Source organism: Bidens hawaiensis, unplaced genomic scaffold, assembly GCF_021521415.1.
Source record: "Bidens hawaiensis isolate Kalapana, Puna unplaced genomic scaffold, B.hawaiensis_p1.1 tig00019721_1, whole genome shotgun sequence".
In the NCBI taxonomy this organism is placed as follows: domain Eukaryota; kingdom Viridiplantae; phylum Streptophyta; class Magnoliopsida; order Asterales; family Asteraceae; genus Bidens; species Bidens hawaiensis.
Window position 1 is genome coordinate 110,057 of NW_027492997.1, and position 23,228 is coordinate 133,284.

The 23,228-nt window shown below is 35.7% G+C and overlaps 3 protein-coding genes across 3 annotated transcripts; 2 read left to right on the forward strand and 1 right to left on the reverse strand.

Moving 5' to 3' along the window:
• Nucleotides 1–970: 970 nt before the first annotated feature.
• Nucleotides 971–7,766, forward strand: LOC143559169 (uncharacterized). Its single transcript, XM_077047837.1, has 8 exons — nt 971–1,363; nt 2,744–2,835; nt 3,190–3,893; nt 5,390–5,460; nt 5,570–5,659; nt 6,380–6,571; nt 6,875–6,977; nt 7,583–7,766. The coding sequence occupies exons 1-8, from the start codon at nt 992–994 to the stop codon at nt 7,735–7,737; spliced, it is 1,779 nt and encodes a 592-aa protein (XP_076903952.1). The 5' UTR covers nt 971–991; the 3' UTR covers nt 7,738–7,766.
• Nucleotides 7,767–8,547: 781 nt separating this feature from the next.
• On the reverse strand, nt 8,548–16,041 carry LOC143559155 (flavin mononucleotide hydrolase 1, chloroplatic-like). Its single transcript, XM_077047824.1, has 7 exons — nt 15,800–16,041; nt 10,311–10,386; nt 10,053–10,104; nt 9,702–9,816; nt 9,475–9,545; nt 9,273–9,360; nt 8,548–8,709 (listed from the first exon to the last, which is right to left on the reverse strand). Exons 1-7 carry the CDS (start codon nt 16,021–16,023, stop codon nt 8,580–8,582), a joined length of 756 nt encoding a protein of 251 aa, XP_076903939.1. The 5' UTR covers nt 16,024–16,041; the 3' UTR covers nt 8,548–8,579.
• Nucleotides 16,042–18,494: 2,453 nt separating this feature from the next.
• LOC143559170 (E3 ubiquitin-protein ligase XBAT32-like) lies at nt 18,495–21,383 on the forward strand. The gene is made up of 3 exons (XM_077047838.1): nt 18,495–18,561; nt 19,293–19,778; nt 21,196–21,383. Exons 1-3 carry the CDS (start codon nt 18,495–18,497, stop codon nt 21,381–21,383), a joined length of 741 nt encoding a protein of 246 aa, XP_076903953.1.
• The last annotated feature ends 1,845 nt before the right edge of the window (nt 21,384–23,228 follow it).

The window sequence follows — 23,228 nt, forward strand, 5'->3', positions numbered from 1 at the left end:
TATTAAGTAATACATATTTAATTCATTACATTAATTTATTTAACGTGACTGACCACTAAGAATAATTATTGCTACTTGCTTCTTAGAGAGGAGGTCACGGGGCAACTGTCTAGTTTAGATTTATTGATGTAATAAAATATGAGTAATTGTTCAAAAAGATACCACGAATTATTATTATTTAAATAATAATAAACCTAAACATTACTACTTGTTTATTTAAATAATAATAATAATAAACCTAAGCAAGTGTCTTAAGGTAAGTCAGATAAGAATTCTGCTAAATTTAAGGTTTTATTTGTTTTTGCTTAAAAGGTTTACAATTAGTTTATGATCGCGGGCACGCAAACATAAGCTTTTGAAGACAGTTTTTTTTTTAAAGATCTGAAAAATGCTTTTATGGTTTTAAAAAATAAGCTATTACCCAATTTCTTCACACTCTACCAACACCCACTGCCCACCACCACCATCACCCATCGTTTGCCATCGCCACCACCACCACCTACCACCCATCGTCTGCCACCACTACCCAGTGGCACCCACCACCACCACCACCGTTCACCACCTAGAACCATCATTTACCACCAATCGTCCACCACCACCACCGTCCACTACCACTATCACCGTCCACCATTACCACCGCCACCCACTACCACAGTTCATACAACACCACCAATTATTTTAGCAGTCTACAACCGTTAAAAAACAAACAGAATTCTTCTTACAAACTACAAAAGTTTAATCAACATCTTATTCTACAAATGTACACAAATATGTTTCGCAAAATACAAACATTTTATCTTTACAAAAACAACAAACACCTTAACTCTTAGAAACCCGTCACAAAACACTGACCACACACCAGTTATTACTTATTAACATTTAATAATAATAATATAACTCCAGAATATTTTGGAAGACATGACATCCACAAAATCTTTGTCTTCTCAACAATCCAAACTCTTCAAAACCCCATGCTTAAACCTTCAAAACCATGCATTGCTCACCAAACTCCTTCACATACAACTCATCTTCACTATGTTCCTGCAACCCAGGCTTCCTGTACACCACAACAACCAACACATGCCATCCATTCACTGTCTCACGCGCTGGCGTGTTCTCAGTGGGTACAGGCGTTGACTATTTGACCAACAACCCAGAAACTGTCTTGTCATTTAACTCCATCAAGAAGTACACACAGGCTCAGGATGTGTTTCTTGGGGTTACCTTTTTGGTTATTGTTGTTTGGCTTTTGGGTTGTGCGGGTGTGAGGTTTGGGAGTGTGGGAGATGGTGGAACAAGGTGGTTTAAAGTTAGGTGGTGGATTAGTAGATTGGATGTGTGTTTTGCTACTAGTCATTGGCTGGTAATGTTTTTTTTTTTTTTTTATTTTTTTAATTTATTTTTAGGTTTTTTTGGTTTTTGAAATTTGGGTGTGCAGGGTTCGGTTTGGGTCGGGTTTGGGCTGAAACCGGACCAAGAATCTAAACTCCGGTTTTTGAGTTTTTGAAAACCGTTCGGTTTCGGTTATTTCGGTTTTGCCAAATGGGCTTGAATTTTTTTAGTCATTGGCTGGTAATGTTTTTTTAAGTTTTTAGGTTTTTTTGGTTTTGAAATTTGGGGTGTGCACTGTTTGGTTTGGGTCGGGTTTGGGCTGAAACCGAACCAAGAATCGAGAATTCGGTTTTTGAGTTTTTGAAAACCGTTTGGTTTCGGTTCGGTTTTGTCAATGAGCTTGAATTTTTTTAGTTGACAAATAAAATTTCGCGCAAAATAATGAATTTGGGCATAAATCATTTTGTTAAGCAATAACAAATGGATTATCATACATTTAAGCTAAAGCCGAACGAAGAATAGGAACTTCAGTTTTTGATTTTTTGAAAACCGTTCGGTTTCGGTTCTTTCGGTATGGTTTAGTTCGGTTTTTTCGGTTTTGCAAATGAGCTTGAATTTTTTTAGTCGTTGGCTGGCAATGTTTTTTTAAGTTTTAGGTTTTTTTGGGTCGGGTGTGCGCGGTTTGTTTTGGGTTTGGGCTACAACCGAACCAAGAATCGAAACTTCGGTTTTGGTTCTTTCGGTTTGGGCTCGGTTCGGTTTTGCCATTTGAGCCTGGAATTATTAGTCGAAAAATAAAATTCGGCCCAAAATAATGGAATTGGGCCTAATTGCCTAAATGATTTTGTTAATTAATAACTAATTGGTTATTATACATTTGAGTTGCATATTTAATATTTTCTTACAAATTACTTAAAATAAAAATCTATAAATTCAATTTGGTTCAATTTGGTGTTTTCGGTTTTTATTATATGCAAAACCAAAGCCGAACAATAAGTTTCAGTTTTACAAAAAACATAAAACCAAACCGTCGGTCTTTTTACAAATTACTTAAAATAAAAATCTATAAATTCAATTTGGTTCAATTTGGTGTTTTCGGTTTTTATTATATGCAAAACCAAAGCCGAACAATAAGTTTCAGTTTTACAAAAAACATAAAACCAAACCGTCGGTCTTTTCGGTTTTGGGTCGTTCAGTTTTTATTGGTTTCATGCATACTCCTACTTAGAAATGTTGATTTGAGCTAAAGTTGGAATTGTTAAATTCTTGGCTGAATGCTTGATGATGAATTATAGGTTTCCTCATTTTAAAATGGTATATTGTTAGAGTAACAATTATATTTTAGATATTTTTGGACTTTAAGAAGTTTTGTAATTTAATTATCTTTAACTGCACTACATTGTTTGTGTAGGATGATCAAAAGGTTGTCAGAAAGAGGAAAACCGAACTCGGGGGAGCGTTGTCAATCGCAAGTATCATTCTTTTTATCGGTTTGTTTGCCGCGTGAGTAATTAAACTTACTCAAATATCTATGATATGCAATGTCTACCCATTTATGTAAAAACAGGTCAATTACTCAGTTTACTCAGGTTGGATTTTATTTATATCTATCGGGTTCAACAGGCCAAACAAAAAGTGTAACTAAAAATGAAAACGGGCCGAACGGTTGGATTATTATTTTCAAAAAAGCATATTTAATACACTAGTTATTTAGGAAATTCAGAAAAAATGGATGAAAAAATGTTAACCCGACCCGTTTCAACTGCCATGAAAAAATTACATTTCTAGCCTTTACATCCATCACTACTGGTGATTAATAAAAAAATGTTAACCCGACCCGCTTTGCTACCATTACAGGGGAATATGCCAAATAATACAAAAAAGAAGCATAGAAGTGCACAGTGTTGTAGCAGCAAACGCACCCGACTTAACTTCGTTTAGCAACGACATGGAGTTCAACATAACCACCATTTCCACAATGAGTTGTTCAAACATTCAAAATCTTGGCACTTTAATAATGGGAAAGCCCGGTTTTTTGGATTTTAGAACCGCCCCGTTATCCGCTTTTGCCAACTTTTCTTGCCAAAACACCACAAACGGGCCGATGGTGACACTTAAATGCAACAACTGTCAACTTATTCGAGACAACTTTTACACTTCATGGCAGTTTATTGATCTTCCAAATGTTCCCGCGAGTGCAGTTGGTTTTGAGTTCAATTTAACATCGAGGGACCGTTTAAACGAAAGGCATACGGGCTTTGTGAGCGGGATTTTGAAAAAGGGAAAGAATATGAATGCAGAGTTGTTTGTTACTTTTAGAGGGAATGATCCGAATATATTGCAGTTTAATCTGTTTCCAAAAATATACCGAAACAAAAATGATTTGAAACTTATTCAGCCTTTGTTGCATGAGTTTCTTCCGGGCTCTTCTTTTGGCGAGATCAATCAGTTGCGGGCCTCGTTACAAAATCCGAGCGACGGGCTTGTTAACATCACTTTAGATGTTAATCTTCTTTCGTCTTATATTGTTGAGATCGATAACCTGAACATATTGGGCCCGGGTGAGTTATTTACCAAGATTATAGTTGTTTATGCTAATATATATATATATATATATATGGGTGGGATCTAGTGAAAACTCCTCTTAAAGAGAAAACCTAAAAACTATTTTTAACTTAAAAATTTTTTTTTTTGAAGTTTCTGTTTTTTCCATTATTCTTATATGTTGTTATTGGTTCCCAAAAAAAAAAAAACACCTTGTCGCTAACCTCGTCGGTGTAGTGCACATGTGTAACGGTGTGCATTGCATGTATGCAAAAGTGTTTGTATTGCATAGTATACGACACTACTACACATATTTAATACACAGTATTGTATATATGCAATATAAGACTAATACGCACATCGATTACACATTAGTACGTATGTGTAATACATCATTAACGCACATGTGCACTACATCGACTTCTATTTTATTATTAATTTTTTTCCATATAATACAACACTACTACACATATACAATACACAAATATTGAATATATACAACTAAACACTATTGAACTTAAAAATACATAGTAATACACATGTGTAATACTACGGTCTCGCATGGTAATACGTATGTGCATTACAGCAGGTTTTTTTTTTATTTTTTTAATTTTTTTCGAGTGAAGGGGACCAAAATATAAGAATAATGGCAAAAACGGAAATTTGAAAATATTTTTTTATATTTAATTAAAAATAATTCTGTAGGAGTTTTTAAGTTTTCTCCCTAAAGATGAGTTTTCTCTTGATCCTCTCCCTATATATATATGTGTGTGTGTCTGTATGTATATATGTATATATATGTGCGTATGTGTGTGTGTGTATATATTAGGTTGCATTTGTTTTCTTTTGTTTGTTTATGCTAATATTTACCAAGATTATAGCATGTTTTTGATACTGGTCGGGTTGAGTTGACCAAAAATACCTTTGGGAATTTAAAATTTTATAATAAAAATTTAGTGTAAACGAGCGGAACTGAGCCCGAGCACCTCTGTTTGGTAAATATAATATTTTATATTTAACATCATATATGCTATTTAGTTATGTTTATCATAATTTTATATACAAATATACAATAGTTATATTTATCATAAAATATATAATTAGTTTATTAAAGGAAGTTATATAAATAATAGGCATGTTTAGGGTCACGAGCCAGCGCGCTAGCTTGGACTTGATAAGTGAAGCTCGGCTGGTTTTATTAAACAAGCTTATTTTTTACGTTAGAGTTCGGGCTCGAGCTCGTTTAAGCTGGGCCGATTTCAAACTTTTAGCAAGCCGATCTCGAGTAGCTCATGAACAACTTGGCAGTATAAAAGAAACACAAAGTTCAACGCTAGACCTCTAAACAACAGAGAAAAAAAAATACAACAAATAAATAGGTAATAATAACAATAGTCATTTTAATAAATAGATAAATATAAATATTGATAATGGTAACAAATATTAAAACATAAAATAATATTAATATATAAATAAAATATTACAATAATATATCTTTTTTCTATGCATGCAGTGGGCTACCTTGCTGATTTAGGTGGCTTATATTGTGTTAGCATTGGGCTTTTCTTCTACTTATTGGTTCAAGTATGCTTCTCATCTATAATGTATTTTCCAAGTTAGTATGAAACCTATATGTGTAAACTATAAATATCTTTTAAATATGTCCTAACTACAATACTACATCCTCTTGTAGCTTGAATATAGATTTAAGCGGTTTCCTCACGAGGATGAAGTAATGAGAAGGATTAGAAACCGTAAGAGAGCACAAGAACGTTGGGACAAGGTAACCGTTATTCAATATATTGAATTTTTTATATAGTTGAGGGAATACGTGGTTTTTACTAGAGGTGGCAGTTTTGACCCAGTTACTTATAAATGGGCCGGTTTGGGCCGTGGTTTATCTCAAACGGGTTAACTAAGAAAAAGTAGCCAAAAAGGGAACGGGTTAAAAGTCGACTAAAGTATGTTTTTATTCAAAGGCTTCAGTTACTTTCATAATAACAATAATAAAACGTGACCTCGTAAATCGTTTTAGTAAAGATTTAGTTTATTATTGTAATCATAATTAACATGATACCTATTTATATATAATTTAAATTGTTCAAGAAAGTGTTTATGGGCCAGCCCAATCCGACCCGACCTGGTCCTTTCCACCCATATTAAAAAAAGACCATTTCAACCCGAACCCATTTCAACACATTAGTTAGCTATAATTTAAAATTAAAAATGGACACAAAAGTATTTTCAAGACTCAAGAGAATCCAACATGGCCTGTTTCGACCCGTACTAAAAATAACCCCTTTCAACCCAAACCTGTTTGGCTTCATTCTTATATATAAATGTCTGAACACATTACTTGTTTATAAACTTTTTAAAATGTTGAACGAAAAGTATTTACGAGCCAACCCAACCCGACCCAGATCGTTTCGGCCCGTACTGAAACTGGCCCGTCACCTCTACAATACTAGTTTCTCTAGTTCATTGATTTGAATGTTTTATATAGTTGAGGGAATACGTGGTTTTTACATGGGGCCGTCGTTCATTGCCTCATGAAGGAAACGTTGTGGTGACATCATGCTGCTCGAGAATATTAACCAAGTCAAACCAAAATGAAGGATTATTGTCTAAAAGAAAACAACATATAAGAAAAGATACCATCAGTTTCAACAAAAAAGTTAGCATACCTGATCATAAGGTAATACTTTATTTTATTTTTGGAATTATGTATATATGCAATAAAACTTGACACAAAATTGTGAGATGACAAAATGTTTCTTAAATCTAAAGCTTTTGTTACATATAGTCTGTCTAGAGGTGTAAAATGACAAAAATGCCCCTGAATCTTCTTGAAATAGAGTTGATTTTGTTGAATAGATTAATGGGCATTTTTGTCATTTTAATAAAAAGTTTTTTGTAACAGATTTTAATTTACCTAATTAGGAACAATAAGTATTTCTAGGAATCCCGGATATGAAAGCTTAAGTTCTTTAATATCCAGGTGGCACAAAAAGTGCGGTCGGATGACGTGGATAACCGAATTGCACATATAAAACAACCAATGAGTTCTGCTGCTAATGACATACCTTTGCCACCTTCATTAGGTAATCACTAATCACTGATTTATCGCAACAATTTTCGCTTTTTTTAATCAAAATTACCCTTTTACCCCTTAGCAACTCTACTTTTAGCTTAAATATTTGCAAAGTTTCAGTTAGGTAAATGTTAGGGCCCATTGAACTACACAATAATATTGTTTCCAACATTTTACTGGAATAATGATGAAAGTTATCATTATGCATTCTAGTACTATAAATGAAAACTAACTCAAAACTTCAAGGGTCTAGTTTGACAAACATTTTATATTTCAACCCAAAAAAAAAGAAAAATTCCAGATTTTCAGTTAAGTACTTGAAGTTTACATTTTATGTCTTGACCATGAAACTAATATAAATCAGGGGCATTTTTGTCATTTTTGGCCGAGTCTAGTGTCAATGAACATAATTGCATGGTTTGGTGGGCTTTTTGAAATTTCTATAATTGAGGGGTCAAAGTTGAAACTTTGTAAATTTGTCTCATATTTCTATAGCTTGGTTTCGCTCGGTATGTGAAACTCAGGCTTGAGCTCGTTTATTAAATAAGCAACAATTTAGGCTTGAGTTTGTTCACGTTCGGCTCGATCATTATCTATTCGTTTTCATGTCAACAGAAACCAAATCCGATTCAGAAGTAAGCGGTTCGGAAATCCAGAAAAACATTCAAGATTTATACGAGTACAACTTGATGCTTCGCGAAGAACTGATTCGTGCTCAATCTATGCTCCGTTCTTTAACCTCAAACGATTCTGCATCGAAGGGACAATAGTGTGCATATGATCACAAGTATTCGAAGCCCGTTTCAGCACGATCTCATTGAAAGAAGATATATAACCATTGTTTTGTGAGTTTGTGTAGGCATGAAATAATGCTGGTTACCGAGTATTGTTGTGTTTCAATTGTATATGGCCTGTGTGTTTTTATGTTGATATGTAACATTGGTTATACATGTATATGAAAGTAATCTTGCTTATTCATTTTTTAAATATAATTTTATTTTCTTTTGTGAATTTTAATATATAATATTATATAATATCAAATGGGCAATTTGGTCAATTCACATGAACTAAAACCGTATTTAATTCGTTAAATTATTATACAAGAAAACCGTAGCAACCTTGAGGAGGTGAATATGTTGTTTACACTCGATTACAACTTTAAAAAAACCTAAAAGAATGCGATCGATATCATATTGATCGTCGTACGCAACACTAGAGCATAAATCAGTAATTCGGTATCGTGCAGATACTTTGACCACCCGAATCGTCCAACACATGAAGCTAAGCTCCTTTAGCATTAATATTATTGGTCCTTTTCTTCTACTCTTTGGTGTTGATCCGATAACAAATGACGGTTTTGTTCATCATGATCATGTTAACGATTACCGCCTTATTGTGTTGCAACTATCAAAACGATATACCAATTTTATATGAACGTATAATAGAGGGCGACTGGCGCGCACATATATCCAACCCTTTTTAAACCTTTTTAATTTTTAGACTATAGAACCACTCGCTGCACCAATTCGGGCTGGCCCCTGTTTATATACTTTAGTCAAGAAACATCAAAAGAATAATGTTCTGACAACAAAAGACAAATTTAAATCCCATTTTATTGCCCTTTTGTGTCGCTGTTTTGAAATGTGACGCCCAAACGAGAGAGATCTTGCTGCAATGAACCTGCATTCTTGAACTGAATACCGTTTATGCCAGCTTCTTTTGCAGCGTCTATGTTCTTCAACCTGGTGCACATTTAACAGGTTAATAGTTAAAGTTTCAAACATACGCCTTATCATTTATTTAACAAAACAGATTGTTATAATAACCGATTTCATTTTATTTACTATACAATCGGTAAAACTAAATACGATAGGTGCTATAGAAGAATATATATGATTTTTATGGGATTTAAAAAATACACAAAGTGTTGAACTTAAATGGAATTAACCATTCATTAAAATAAAATGGACTACTTTGATAAACATACAACTATAAAACAAGATAAATTAATTTAAACTCAAACCCCTTTGAACAATACTATAAACAAAAAACTGATTACTTTTGTTTAGCGATTTGCTAACTATACACACCTTAAAGTTATGGATAACAACTAACTTATGGTTATGTTATTCTATTACGATTGCTTATCAACCAACTTATGGTTATTGTTAACACTATTAACCATAAGTAACCGTAAGATGGTATGTTTAGAATTTTTCATAAATAAAAAGATTATGGAAAAACTAAGTATAGGCACATAACATACATGCTATTTGACATGAAGGATATTAGATAACTAAAATACCTGTCATCGATAAAGACACAATTTTGTGGCTCGGTGTCAAGGTGCTGCAATACTTCAGAATAGAACTGAGGATCTGGCTTTCTTTTTCCTAAATTTAGAGGACAGTTAAATTTAGCATTAAACAAGAAAACAATTAAAGTCTATTTCGACAAAGATATTCAATAAAGCAAATAACTTCACGTGAATCATGTTTTATATTTACCGATTGCGCATGAACAAAACGTCCAAGATAAGTAAGAGGAAAGCTTCAGTTTGTCCTCAATCATTCTATACCTACAAAACAATTAAGTAAAGTGAACCGTCGTGTGAAAACTCAATGAAACTCATCAACAGCTTACGATCACTGGATCATATTCTTTTTTCAATAAAATAATAAAACGGGTTTATATATTTTGACAATATTAGACAAACCTTGATGTTCAGCCATACCATATTGGGTAATTTGTAAAAGCATGCATCTCATAGCCGTTATCTTTCAGTGTACTTAGAAGTTCTTCAACGCCTTCTAGATACTCGTATCCTTGATAAATACAACTTTTGAGGCCTGAAAGGAGGAAGGAATGCCACTATTATAAGATATCAATAGCATCTATTCTTCAGTCCATATGATTCTTTATTCTTATATTTTTCACTAATGAGGGTCCTTCAGATATTTGACTAATAGTCAAACATAGCAGATGTACGATTTGTTATATCAAATGAGCTAAGGTAAACTATGCTGTTAAATAACAGATGTATTGTAATAGATTTCCAGAAAATTGTAACTCTGTTATAACCTACCCTCCAAGTCAAAATGTCTTCCATCTTTGAAAAATATCCTTGCTAGTTCCGTCTGAAAAAAAGAAATATATATCTTTACTATAGAGGGATGTATTCAAATTACATGGTGGTTTATTGTTGATAATGAAACAGAATCAGAAAAAATGTCATTTATAATCCCCAAACCAAGCGTGTTAAGCATCTATACTGTGCCTGTTAAATGCTTTAATTTAAATGAAAAACCGAAAAAATAATAAGATGAACAATGTCAAACTATACCTCATCAATGAGACCCTTTTCAAACTCAATCCAAGCTGTAGGGTGCTTGCAATCTAACAGTTCCTTCATTGACATTCTGAGTAAAACATTTAAATGAAATATATGGATGATATCTTATACTAATCGATAAAAGTGTGACAAAAAGTTAATCTAACAAAAAAGGATCAAGGCTGCATTTGATAATGTTAAGAAGATGGTTGTAGTGAAAGTAATGTTTATTACTTGAAGGTGTGTCTAATACATAAGCCACTACACCTACATATACACAACTAAACCCTAGCTAACAGCCCATAAAAGGCCCATGGGCTCTATCTAACCAAATGGGCTAAAACCCTAACTAAATACAATTAACACTCCTCCTCAAGTTGGTGCATAGATGTTAATCATGCCCAACTTGTTACAAATAAAATCTATCTGAGCTTTCCGGAGCGGTTTAGTTAGAATGTCTGCTAGCTGAAAATTTGTCTTCACATGAACTGGTTGAATGGAAGGAGGATCAATTTGTGTGCCTACTACCCGATCTCTGATAAGGTGGCAGTCGACCTCAATATGTTTTGTCCTCTCATGAAATACTTGATTCTTGGCTATGTGAATAGCTGACTGATTATCACAGTATAGCCTCATCAAGTCATTAGAAACAACCCCGAGCTCTCTGAGAAGACGACGAACCCATGTCATCTCTGATGTTACATCTGCCATGGCTCTATATTCTGATTCGGCACTCGACCGGGAGACCGTGTGTTGCTTCTTACTCTTCCATGATACAAGGTTTCCCCCAACAAACACACAATATCCGGTGGTAGATCGTCGAGAAATTGGACAACCTGCCCAATCTGCATCTGAGAACCCTGATATTCGACCATCTCCTTCTTCCGTGAAGGCACCTACACGACAATGACCCTGATCAGAGTATAATATGCCCAAGCCAGGTGAGGTCTTAAGATATCTTAAGACACGAAGGGCAGCATCCCAGTGACCGGTGTATGGTGTAGCCATAAATTGGCTCAGAACACTGACAGTAAAGGAGATATCCGGTCGTGTGACGGTTAAATAATTAAGTTTACCAACCAGCCGTCTGTATCGCTCAGGATCTTTCATTGGATTTCCTTCCTTTGGGAGGAGTTTCTTTGTAGGAAGCATTGGTGTATCAACAGGTTTACAACCCAGTAAGCCACATTCAGTTAAAATATCAAGAACATACTTTCGTTGGGAGAGAAGTATTCCTTGTGGAGAGCGGGATACTTCTATGCCAAGGAAATACCTCAGTCGACCTAAGTCGCTTACCTGAAACTGAGACTGAAGAAACTGCTTGAGTTCGGAAATCCCGACCTCGTCATCACCTGTGATTATAATGTCATCCACATAAACAACTACGATAATCCTCTTCCCTTTCTGGTGTCTAAAGAAGACAGAGTGATCGTAGGCACTCCGCGTCATCCCAAACTGTCCCATAACACTAGAGAATCGACCAAACCATGCTCTGGGAGACTGTTTAAGACCATATAGAGAACGACGTAGTCTACAAACTTTCGAGGCCTCCTCCTCAACGACGAACCCTGGGGGCTGCTCCATATATACCTCCTCCTCAAGAACACCATTAAGAAAGGCGTTCTTGACATCAAGCTGGTGGAGCGGCCAATGATTAATGGCAGCAAGAGCGATGCAAATACGGACAGATGGCATTTTAGCAACCGGAGAGAAAGTTTCATCGTAATCAATGCCATATGCCTGAGAATACCCTTTTGCAACCAACCGAGCCTTTAAGCGGTGTAGGGAGCCATCCGGGTGTAGTTTAACCGTAAACACCCAACGACAACCAACAATACGCTTCCCTTTAGGAAGTGTTTCAAGATCCCATGTATGATTGGACTTTAGAGCCCCGATTTCATCTTCCATAGCCTGTCTCCATCCTGGGTGAGCGAGAGCGCTCGTCACATTTTTGGGAATCGGGTAGGAATCAAGGGTAGTGGTGTACGCATGAGATTCAGGAGATAGGTGGGTGTAGGCAACATAGTCCTGAATTGGGTAACGAGTACATGTCCGGGGTTCCTTGCGAAAGGAAATAGGTATATCGGGAAGTGGCGCACCAGGAGGATCATAAACAGGTGTGTCAGAGGTTGGTGGATCGGGTAACGATGTAGTAGTGAGAGGTGTGGATTGCTCAGATGTAGGCGGAGTATCGGAGGGTATTTCGGGGTCGTGGCCAGGTTGTGAATCAAGAGTCGCTGATGTTTGACCCCTACCCCGCCTAGCATATGTGAAAAGCAGTGGCGGAGATTCTGTCGGTGGGTCAGAATCAGTAGAGATTGGATCGGTAAAAGGAATTGACACAGGAATGGTGGGGATGAAGGGAGATGTGGGTATATCGAGGTCGGGAAACGGGTCAGAAACAGGAGTGGAACACTCGGGAAAGTAAGGAGACTCGTGAAAAGTGACATCGGCACTGGTAAAGTATCGGTGAAGTGATGGGCTATAGCATCGATACCCTTTTTGAACCCGTGAGTAACCAAGAAAGACACAACGAATGGCTCGAGGATCAAGTTTGATGGTTTTTGGACTATGGTCATGAACATAGGCGACACAACCAAATACTTTAGGTGCGAGAGGAAATGGATCATCGTTGGGAAATAGTATAGAAAACGGTGTTTTACCATGAAGAACGGTTGAGGGCATGCGGTTAATCAGATATGTGGCAGTGAGAACGGCATCTCCCCAAAAACGATGAGGAACACGTGATTGGATCATGATTGTGCGAGCAACATCCAATATGTGACGATTTTTGCGTTCGGACACACCATTTTGTTGAGATGTATAAGCACACGATGATTCATGAATAATGCCGTTGGTTTTTAAGTATGAAGAAAAGTCGGTGGAAAAATATTCTTTAGCATTATCAGATCGTAAAGTTTTAATGGTGGTGTTAAATTGGTTTTGAACATAAGCATTAAATTCTCGAAATATGGAAAATACCTCACTACGAGATTTCAATAAATAAACCCAAGTAGTGCGAGAATAGTCATCAATAAAGGTAATAAAATATTCAAAACCCAACGTAGATTTGATAGGGCAAGGACCCCATACATCAGAATGCAACAGTTCAAAACAAGAACTGACTCGATTGGGCACCCTAGGGGGATAGGGACGCCTGGTATGTTTACCAAGTTGACACGACTCACAATGAAAATTAAAAGACGAAAGTGGTAAATCTGGTCGCATTTGCCTCAGAACTGCTGTAGAGGGATGACCTAACCGACAGTGAGCCTCCCTGACAGCGGAATCACATAAGTTTGCTACAGGATGCGAAAACGGGGATATACGATAGAGACCTCCTGATTCAAAACCAGTACCAATTACCCGATTTGTTCCTAGTTCATGAAAAACGCAGTGATTTGGGTAAAAGGTCACAGAACAGTTGTTTTGTTTGGTAATCTGACTCACTGAACAAAGACTGGTAGGAAATTTAGGAACAAATAGGATAGAAGACAGTTTTAGGTTTTCCGAGTTACTGATGGATCCTATGCCGAGAACGGGACATGAAGATCCATCGGCAAGACGTACTGGTGCATGGGAAACATTTTGAAGACTAGAAAAAATACCCCGATTCCCAGTCATGTGATGTGTGGCTCCAGAATCAATCACCCATGATAAGTCAAGGCTAGAAGGTTTACCTGAATGTGCCGAGCTGGTTTGAGGATGAGGCAACTGGGAGGTAAGAAACCGTTGAATAAGATCATGCTCCTCTTTAGTAAATGTATACATGTATGTATTTTCGCCCATAGTGATACACGAAACTGAAAATTGAATGTGAACAATAACAAGTGCGGGTGGAGGGCAGGAACAGATTCCGGCGTAAACAGTTACTCGTCGTGAACAGTTAATCCCGGCAGCGAACAGTAATTCCGGCAGCGAACAGTAACTTTCCGGCAGCGAACAGTAACTTTCCGGCAGTGAACAGAAATCCCGGCGTGAACAGTGTTTCCGCGCGTGAACAGTACCTGTGAACAGTGATTTCGCGTGAACAGTGCTCGGACAGAACAACAAGGCAGGAGCTTGTTTCAGATCTGAAGGCTGCTGGTGACGGCTGGTCAGACTCAGGTTCGGGTCAGATCGCGGCTAGGGTTTGGATCGAGAGCCGTAGCTCTGATACCATGTTAAGAAGATGGTTGTAGTGAAAGTAATGTTTATTACTTGAAGGTGTGTCTAATACATAAGCCATTACACCTACATATACACAACTAAACCCTAGCTAACAGCCCATAAAAGGCCCATGAGCTCTATCTAACCAAATGGGCTAAAACCCTAACTAAATACAATTAACAGATAATAACCGAACCGAATATCAATAAACTAACTGAACCGAATGACCAAAAACCGATTTATCATAAAAAAAAAATTAACCAATGACTTTGGTTGAAACTAATAACCGAACCGTGCGCGCCCCTATTTAAGGTACTACACGAGCTCGAGCTTGAGCCGAGCTTCGGCTCGTTTAAGGTTTTCCTCAATATATATAAAAATAATTAAAAATGTGCATAAATTAATTAATAAATTATAAACCGGCCCAAGCCCGACCTTGCAAAAACGATTCGCGAGCTGATCTCAAGTAATAGAAAAAGAGCTCGAAATGAGTCGAGCTCGACCTCTCGTAAGTCAAAACAAACCAAACTCGAGTTCTCGTGAGTAAAAACGAGCTCGAGCTCTAGCTCTCTTAGGTAAAAAAATAGCTCGAACTTAAGCTCGAGTTCAAGTTACTCAAAACGAGCTCCAGCTCTCGTAAGTAAAAAACGTGCTTGAGCTCGAGCTCTCGTAAGTAAAAACGAACCTCGAACTCAAGTTACTCAAAACGAGCTCCAGCTCGAGTAAGTAAAAACGAACCTGGAACTCAAGTTGCTCAAAACAAGCTCCAGCTCTCGTACGTAAAAAAACGAGCTCGAGCGAGAGCTCTCGTAAGTAAAAAACGAGCTCGAGCTCCTGTAAGTAAAAACGTAAAAACGAGCTCGAGCTCTCGTAAGTAAAATTGAGCCAGAGCCCTCGTAAGTAAAAATCGAGCCAGAGCTCTCGTAAGTAAAAATCGAGCCAGAACTCTCGTAAGTAAAAAACAAGCTCGAGCTCTTGTAAGTAAAAACGAGCTCGGGCTCTCGTAAGTAAAATCAAGCCAGAGCTCTAGTAAGTCAAAACGAGCTCGAGCTCTCGTAAGTACAAAACGAGCTCGACCTCTTGTAATTAAAATCGAGCCAGAGCTCTCATAAGTCAAAACGAGCTGGAGATTCTTGTAACTCAAAACGAGCCCAAGCTCTCCTAAGTCAAAAAAAACCGAGCTCAAGCTCTCATGAAACAAAACGAGCTCGAGCACTCGGCTCATTTACGGTGTGGCAAAATCCAAATGACCTAATCCTATACCAGTGACAATATCCAAAGGATCTAATCCAACACTAAATAAACTGGTTCAATCATAACAACAACAAATTCAATCTCCTAAAGCAATATACCCGAAAAACGCGGGAATATCGTGGTAAAACGGATCACGAACAATCGTGTCCATAATATCGAATAACAAAACCGGAAGCTTCCGGTCACTAGTAACGGCTGCTGAAGCGGAAGCGTGCAGAGCCATTTTAGTTGTTGCAGGTAATTTTGGTGACGAATGTGAAGATCTGCAGATTAAGGGAATTAATGCTTGATAGGGTTTCAATGGTGGAATTGATGCCGCCATTGAAATCAATTCGGTTTATTTGTTTGTTTGTTATTCCGATTTTGACTTAATTTAATAAGAATCCAATAAAATAAAGTAATGCAAAATCGTCTTTTGACGGGTGACGGGGCACTGACAAGTGATTGATTGGGATTAATCGGATTTAAATTTATGTGTAAATTTTCAAATATAAATATATGATCGATTCTGGATAAATGATTAATCGATGTCTAGTTAGAATTTTTACAGCACTGGTTTGAAATAAGAGCTCATGGGTTCAAACTTATAAAAAAAAGTAAAAAAATAAAATTAATCATTCATTTAGTTGCACAAAAGAAAATAATGCAAAATCACCAAACAACCCTTTTTAGACTGTTCGTAGTAGATGGCGTTTTGGGGAGTTTTGAGGCTAAAACGACGGGGAATGGCTCCCCCTCGACGTTTTTGATGGCATTTTGGGGTGCAAAGTTATGTACATAACGTTGGTGATACACACATTTTGAGGGTTTTGTGAGAAAGAGGTAGAGAGGGGGAGGAGAAAGGCGTTTTGGTTTGTGGGCATTTTCCCACCACACCCACTTTTTGTAAAATGCCCAGAAGTTGTCTAAGTGTCACATGACGCAAAATGTCGGATACCTAGTGTTGACTATGCATGGTCTTAGTGACTAATAGTGTTAGACATGTAGCTCATTTAATCTAATTCTTGTTATATTACTTTTACTTTTAATGACTAGTGAACTGACTGCCGGGTAACCTAATTATAAAAAGCGATACGATACGTCCAAGCCTATCATCTTCAGTTTTGAGGAAATCTGATACCTGAATGTCCACTGCAGTAAAACCAAGTTGGGAACCGGGATCGAATTCAATCTTAAGAGCTTGTAGCTTCTATTCAAAATCTTCACTTATGCTTCGATATCAATTGAGCTAAAGTTTATTGGTTTTTATTAATTAATGATTTACTGGTATGAAAAAATCGAGAAAAATCAAATAAAATAAGTTATTATAAAGTTACTATAAAATCGAGAAAAATCCAACATTTTGAAAAATGTTACACGACTTTAGTGTTGGCACGTAACCAATCTTATCTAATTCTTTTTTCCTTTACTAGAGCGTCCACTCGTCGGGTTTAGAGACAATGGTTTGTTGTTAGGCAGGTTTTGTTGAAGGCAGATCAGAGAAAGTTGTTAAACATGAGAAAGTATATGTTGAGAATCAACATATTTTCATTTCATTTGTTTTTGATACTTTTGAGTTCATTGGCCTCAAACCTGTTGTGTTCTGAAAAGTGTTCAGCGCACGGTAATTCATCGATGGTGAAGAACCGTAGCTTTGTTTTTAGTAAGATCGGTTTTGCCATTTAAAAGGGATTACGACGTAACTTGTTGCCCACTTACCTGCTTTTGTATTATAATTAGAAAATATTAAGATAGGGAAAAACGGAGTCGATAAAATAAAGTATTGCATAATTTACCATATTATCCTTTTTAGTGATTAAAATATGGCGTCTTGCAGATTTTACATGAATTTGGTGTTTAAGACACTACACTTAACCCATTTCATCTATTTCTTTTTATATTTAGTTATGAAATATTATTATTATTATTAGTTATGTGGGTCAAGTTATTATACAAATGGAGACAAAAATGAGAAGGATGAAAATGATTTATAGCAAAAAAAAAAAAAAAAAAAACCTTAAAAAGAATGAAAATAAATAAATAAAAAATCATAACTCAAAATTTAATAAAAAAACAAAAAAATGTTTCCATCGTCTTCCTCGTTCTTAAAAAAAACTCGAAAAAGACACAATGTTGAGTGAAAAAAACCATTGTGTCTTTTTGTTTATCATTGTGTTTATTTTCGTCACTGATTGTGTCTTTTTCCATGGCACTGTGTCTTTTTTCTTGATATTGTGTTATACTACTCAACATTGTGTGATATTTTGTTCGACACTGTGTTATATTTTGTGATTTATTGTGTATTTTTTAGTTATAATTGTGTCTTTTGTTCATTTTCGTCATTGTGTCTTTTTTTTTTGGAACGATAATGACGAGGGAAACATTTTTTGTTTTTTTAATTTTTTATTTATATTTTGAGTTATGATGTTTTCTATTAATTTTTCAGAATTTTTTTTGAGTAATTTTTTGTATGGCCATAAATCCTTCTCACACTTCTCATTTTTGTCTCTTCCTTTGTATTTTAAATTTTCCCGGTTTTTATATTATCCAAGTCTATATATTTAGAGATCATGTCTAGCTCCTCATTGGTCAGTTGGAGATTAAGTTAGACAACTATTATATTACGTGGTTGAAAATACATGATGAGAATTGAAGATTAAGTTATTGGTCAACTGGAGACACCAACTTAGACAACTATTACGATTTCAGGTATTTTCAAATCAAGGTCTTCTTTTGCTGTCATGCCACGGCTTTTAGTTATTAATATTGGTATAAATTGCATGGAAACAATTAAGCAGCCAGCGGAGGCCAGTGATGGCGACCAACAAAGCCGATCCCGAGCTACAAGCGTCACCATATCCTTGTGGAAATCTACTTGATGGTAAGTACGTGCAATCATGCCTGACTTTCTTTTGGTGAAATTTCCCCTTAGTTTAGGTGTCAATTTCCTGACACCTTTCGTTTTCTTAACCAGGTCAACCCGAACCTGACCCGTTAAAAAACGGGTTACAATTTTTGAGAATTTAATATTTTAATTTTAGAGACAAGAAGTTTTAAATTTTAAAGTTAAATACTTAGATTTTTAATTTTTCATATATCAATTAACTTTTAAAAGTAAAACTAATTTCTTTTTACATTACTTTTATCTACAATTTATTTCCAATATTTTTATTTTACTGGTTCTAACCGTCTATTCTCTGGTAATTTCATTCTTTTCTTATCTTGAGCTAAATATGTGGAACCTAAATTTATTTATTGGGAATGAAAGATAAACACACAAAAACAATTAGATTTATCACAAATTATTAACATGCTTTATATGAACAAGAGTAATTAATTATTTAATTTATTGCTAAGTTAGTAGCTATTACTCCTATTCGTTTCGTATATGAACGTAAAGTGGGTGGACCCGAAACATAACCTGAACACCACGGGATTTAAATGGGTACATATAATTATATGGGTTGGGTTAGGGTTGAAGAATCTCAACACGACATATGGATTATTAATATGGGTGTCTGTATTGTTGTAACTTTGCCGTTCGAAAAAAAAAACTCCTCTTTAAGATATGGAACGAACGTTAACTTAATAAATCTTTAAATTGCTTAGAAGGAAGAAGAAATGATTACCTTGATATCGCTATTCCTCTCTATAGAGCATCGATCAAAGGAGATTGGGAAGCTGCTAAACTCATCCTTGATAAGGATGGAATGTTGGTACGATATAGTATCACTGAAAAAAAGGATACACCACTTCACGTTGCAGCAGCGGGACATAGCCTCAAGTTTGTGAAAAATCTTCTAGCCATAATGCAGCCGGTTGATTTGGAACTTCAGAACGCAGATGGCAATACAGCATTTTGTGTTGCAGCTATCTCAGGAAATGTTGATATGGTTAAAAGTATGCTTACACGCAACAGTGCACTGCCAACAATCTGTGGTAGTGACAACAAGTTGCCACTCTATCTGGCTGCACTCCATGGACAACGAGAGGTGGCTGATTTTCTATATAGCAAGTCTGATAAAATGACCGATGAGTGTTGGACAAATGACAACGTGGATGATGTTTTGTTGAAATGCATCCAGTCTGACATCTTTGGTATGCAATGGCTCCTTAATTCTTCAATTTCAATATACCCATTGACCTTTTTTTTCCTCCCAAAAATGTCCACAAAATCCAGGCAGCAGGGCCGTCTCTGAAAATGCATGCTATGCAAGAAAAAAAAATGGGCCGCTGAGTATAAAATGACCAAAGAACGCCCCAAATCAATCTATTTGGGCAAAAATACAAATACGACGTTTATAGGGGTGACAATCTTGACCCAAACAATTTCAAATGGGTCACTTTGGGTTCTTTTAAAAATCATATGGGTTGGTTTGGTCATAGATTTTAATAAGATGGGTCATTTAGTCACTTGAAATTCCACCTTATTTCGGGTCAAAATGGGTCGACAAATTTAAACAAATAGATCGATCTGGGTTAGTGTCTTAAGGAAAAGTGGCAGGTTCAGGTTGAAATGGGTTTTGGATTTGGAACGAGTTCGGTTTAGGTTTTGAATTGGAACGAGTTCGGTTTAGGTTTTGGCTCGGATCAGGTTTCGAGCTGACGCGAGTTTTCGCACTGGACATGTTGGGTTTCGGTTTCTTTTGTTTCTTTTTGGTCGATTTCGGATTCGTTTTTGGTTTTTTGTTTCATTTTGGTCGGTTTGTTTAGTTTCTTTCTGTTCGATTACAGTTTTTTAGTTTCGTTTTGATCGATTTTTCCGGTTTCGATCAATTCGGTTCAGTTTTGGTTTTTAGTTTCGTTTTCGTCGACTTTTCATTTTCGGTTCATTTCTCGGATTTTTTTTGTTTGTTGTTGAACGATGACAATGAAGGAAACGTTTTAGCTTTTTTACTTTTTCATTTTTAGTTATATTTGGAGTTATGATTTTTTTATTAATTTTTTTAGGGGTTTTTGATCTTAATAAAAACCGCTCAAAAAAATTAATAAAAAAATCATAACTCGAAATATAAATCAAAAACAAAAAAAGTAAAAAAGCTAAAAAGATTCCTCCGTTGTCCTCATTAAAAAAAATGACCCGAAACCCGTTCTGACCTTGACCCATTCCGACCCGGACCCGTTCTGGCCCGAACCAAAACAACCCTTTTTTTAATTGACCCATTCCGACCCTAACCCGTTCCACTTTTGAGTATAAACTTTTGAGTATGCGGTTATATATTAATATAATATATTCCACTTTTTCTTAGAAAAAAATCCAATTGGTTCGCCTGGATTTTTTTAACACATAACATTTTCTGGTTGGATTAAAATCCAATCATGTGATGAACTGATGATTAGAACTGGTTTAAGTGTGGACAGTTTGGGAAACCACATTTCAAATGGACATAATGTTTCCTTTATTTAGTCAAATGAACACATACGCCTTTTCACTATTTAATAGCTATTGTGTACTCTAAGGTCGAAACGCTTTTCTTAATATTTATTTGATCGGTGAATGCGACACCTTTTATAGATGTGGCGCTACGTATGTTAAAGGACAATGAAGGACTTCCTCGTTATCAACATCTATGGGATGTGTTGCACGTATTGGCTCGAAAACATAAAGCGTTTTCTGTTAAAAGGCTGCCTGATATCATGCAGATCATGCAGATTATCGCATCAGGCAAGCACCCTTCAATGAACACTCAACACCTAAATTAGTGATTGACCCTTTTGTAATAATAGGCTTTTAATTGTTAGAAATCAGATGCAAAAAGCACCGAGCAAAGAACAAAAGACTAACTCATAAAACTTGATTTGCTGATTCCACATATCCAATTTGTTCAGTACAATCAATGCCCCATTTAAACTTATTGTACGTGTTTCCGAACAACATAACGTTTTAAACGCGGATATAACCTAAATTACACAAGGGGGCGTTCGTTTGACAGAATTCGGGGGAATTCAAAGGAATTGGAATTAAAATCCCATGACATGGCGTGTTCGTTTCGTTGGAATTGGAATCTTAAATCCATTTTGGTGTGTTCGGTTGTCAAGGAATTGGAATTGGAATTGGAATTGGAATTCAATTCCTTCAAATTCCTTTCGATAAAGGATTCTAAATCCTTCCAAAATGTGGAGGATTTTAAGTGAATTCTTTGGAATCTTTTCTCGAAGTTTTTATTTTATTTTATTATATTATTTTTTTAACGAGAACAATGAATAAAACATATTAGTTTTTTTAATTTTTTTGTTTTCAATTTATATTTTGAGTTATGAATTATTATTATTATTTTTGAATATTTTTTAGGGGTTTTTGTTCTTAATAGACAACCCCTAAAAAAATCATAACGCAAAATATAAATAAAAAATAAAAAATCTAAAAAAATCTAAAAAAAACTAAAATGTTTCTGCTGTTATCCTCATTAAAAAAAATAAAAAAAATACCCGGTTCCAATTCATTTGTCAAGCGAATACATCAAGAATGGAATTGGATTTCAATTCCTTCAAATTCCAATTCATATTGGAATGTTCAGATTCCAAATCCAATTCCAAATCCTATGCAAATTCCAATTCCAATTCCATTCCATTCCGTGAAACAAACGTGCCCTTAAGGTGTGTTTGGGATTACATATTTAAGTAAAAAAGGACTTTTTGTTAAAAGAACTTATTAACTTATTGCTTTTTTAAAAGGAGTTTTTAAAAAAGTGTTTATGTGGTGAGGAAAGCTAAAATGACCAAAAATAATACTTTTTTTTAAAAGAAGTGAAATGGGTTTTGAAGGTTTGAGGGTGTAATAGGTAAATCAAACACAAAAAGTTAATAAGTTACATTTTTCCAACTATTAAAAACCTCCTCATTTTGCCTTGTTGATAAGTTAAAATTCATAAGTTCTTTTTATTTGCCAAACAACTTATGTAACTTATTAACTTTTTAAAAAGTTAATAAGTTACAAGGAGACTCAAATAAGCAATCCCAATCACCAGCTAAGTACAATTAGACCCCTATCTAATTACAATTTGAAATTATGACTGTTATACTAATAATACTATAATTTAGTTTACTTTTAAGCACTTGCTCCTGAACTAAATTCCAGTGTTTTCAAAACCGGACCGGTTCCGTCGGTCAGACCGGGATTCTGTCACATGACCGGTCTGGTTCTATGTAGTTCGCTCGGTTCTCTAAAACCCGGCCGGTTCGAACTGGTTCACCGGTTCGACCGGTTGACCGGTTCACTATGGAAAAAATCATTTTTTTTAATTTACAATTTTTTTAACCTTGAATGCCATTTTTGAGATAAAAGTTGCTCGGCTGGTCGGACCGGTTCGACCGGTTACACCGGCAGTTCGTTTGGTTCCCTGTCCGATCCTGTAATGAAAACATTGCTAAATTCAGTTTTAAGAAAGATCTTTAGACTAACCTTTCTTTTCTTCTTTGACCCTGTTCTTCCATCTTTGACTTTTGCCGAACCACCGACCTCTACTTTGACCACGTCCAAAGTCTTCTGGATTGTGCTGCCAAATTTTTATATACCTTTTTTGATGATGTTTGGCCTCTTGCCATCAT

What these genes read in the sequence shown, in the direction of transcription:
- LOC143559169 (XM_077047837.1), top strand. Translation starts at nt 992, where the DNA reads ATGCATTGCTCACCAAACTCCTTCACATACAACTCATCTTCACTATGT. An exon ending in CCTGAACATATTGGGCCCGG is followed by an intron (nt 3,894 to 5,389) that starts GTGAGTTATTTA and finishes CTATGCATGCAG; the next exon opens with TGGGCTACCTTGCTGATTTA. An exon ending in TCTTCTACTTATTGGTTCAA is followed by an intron (nt 5,461 to 5,569) that starts GTATGCTTCTCA and finishes ATCCTCTTGTAG; the next exon opens with CTTGAATATAGATTTAAGCG.
- LOC143559155 (XM_077047824.1), bottom strand. Translation starts at nt 16,023, where the DNA reads ATGGCGGCATCAATTCCACCATTGAAACCCTATCAAGCATTAATTCCC. An exon ending in AAAAGGGTCTCATTGATGAG is followed by an intron (nt 10,105 to 10,310) that starts GTATAGTTTGAC and finishes TCTTTTTTTCAG; the next exon opens with ACGGAACTAGCAAGGATATT. An exon ending in AAGACATTTTGACTTGGAGG is followed by an intron (nt 9,817 to 10,052) that starts GTAGGTTATAAC and finishes TCCTCCTTTCAG; the next exon opens with GCCTCAAAAGTTGTATTTAT.
- LOC143559170 (XM_077047838.1), top strand. Translation starts at nt 18,495, where the DNA reads ATGGCGACCAACAAAGCCGATCCCGAGCTACAAGCGTCACCATATCCT. An exon ending in TTGTGGAAATCTACTTGATG is followed by an intron (nt 18,562 to 19,292) that starts GTAAGTACGTGC and finishes ATTGCTTAGAAG; the next exon opens with GAAGAAGAAATGATTACCTT. An exon ending in CATCCAGTCTGACATCTTTG is followed by an intron (nt 19,779 to 21,195) that starts GTATGCAATGGC and finishes CACCTTTTATAG; the next exon opens with ATGTGGCGCTACGTATGTTA.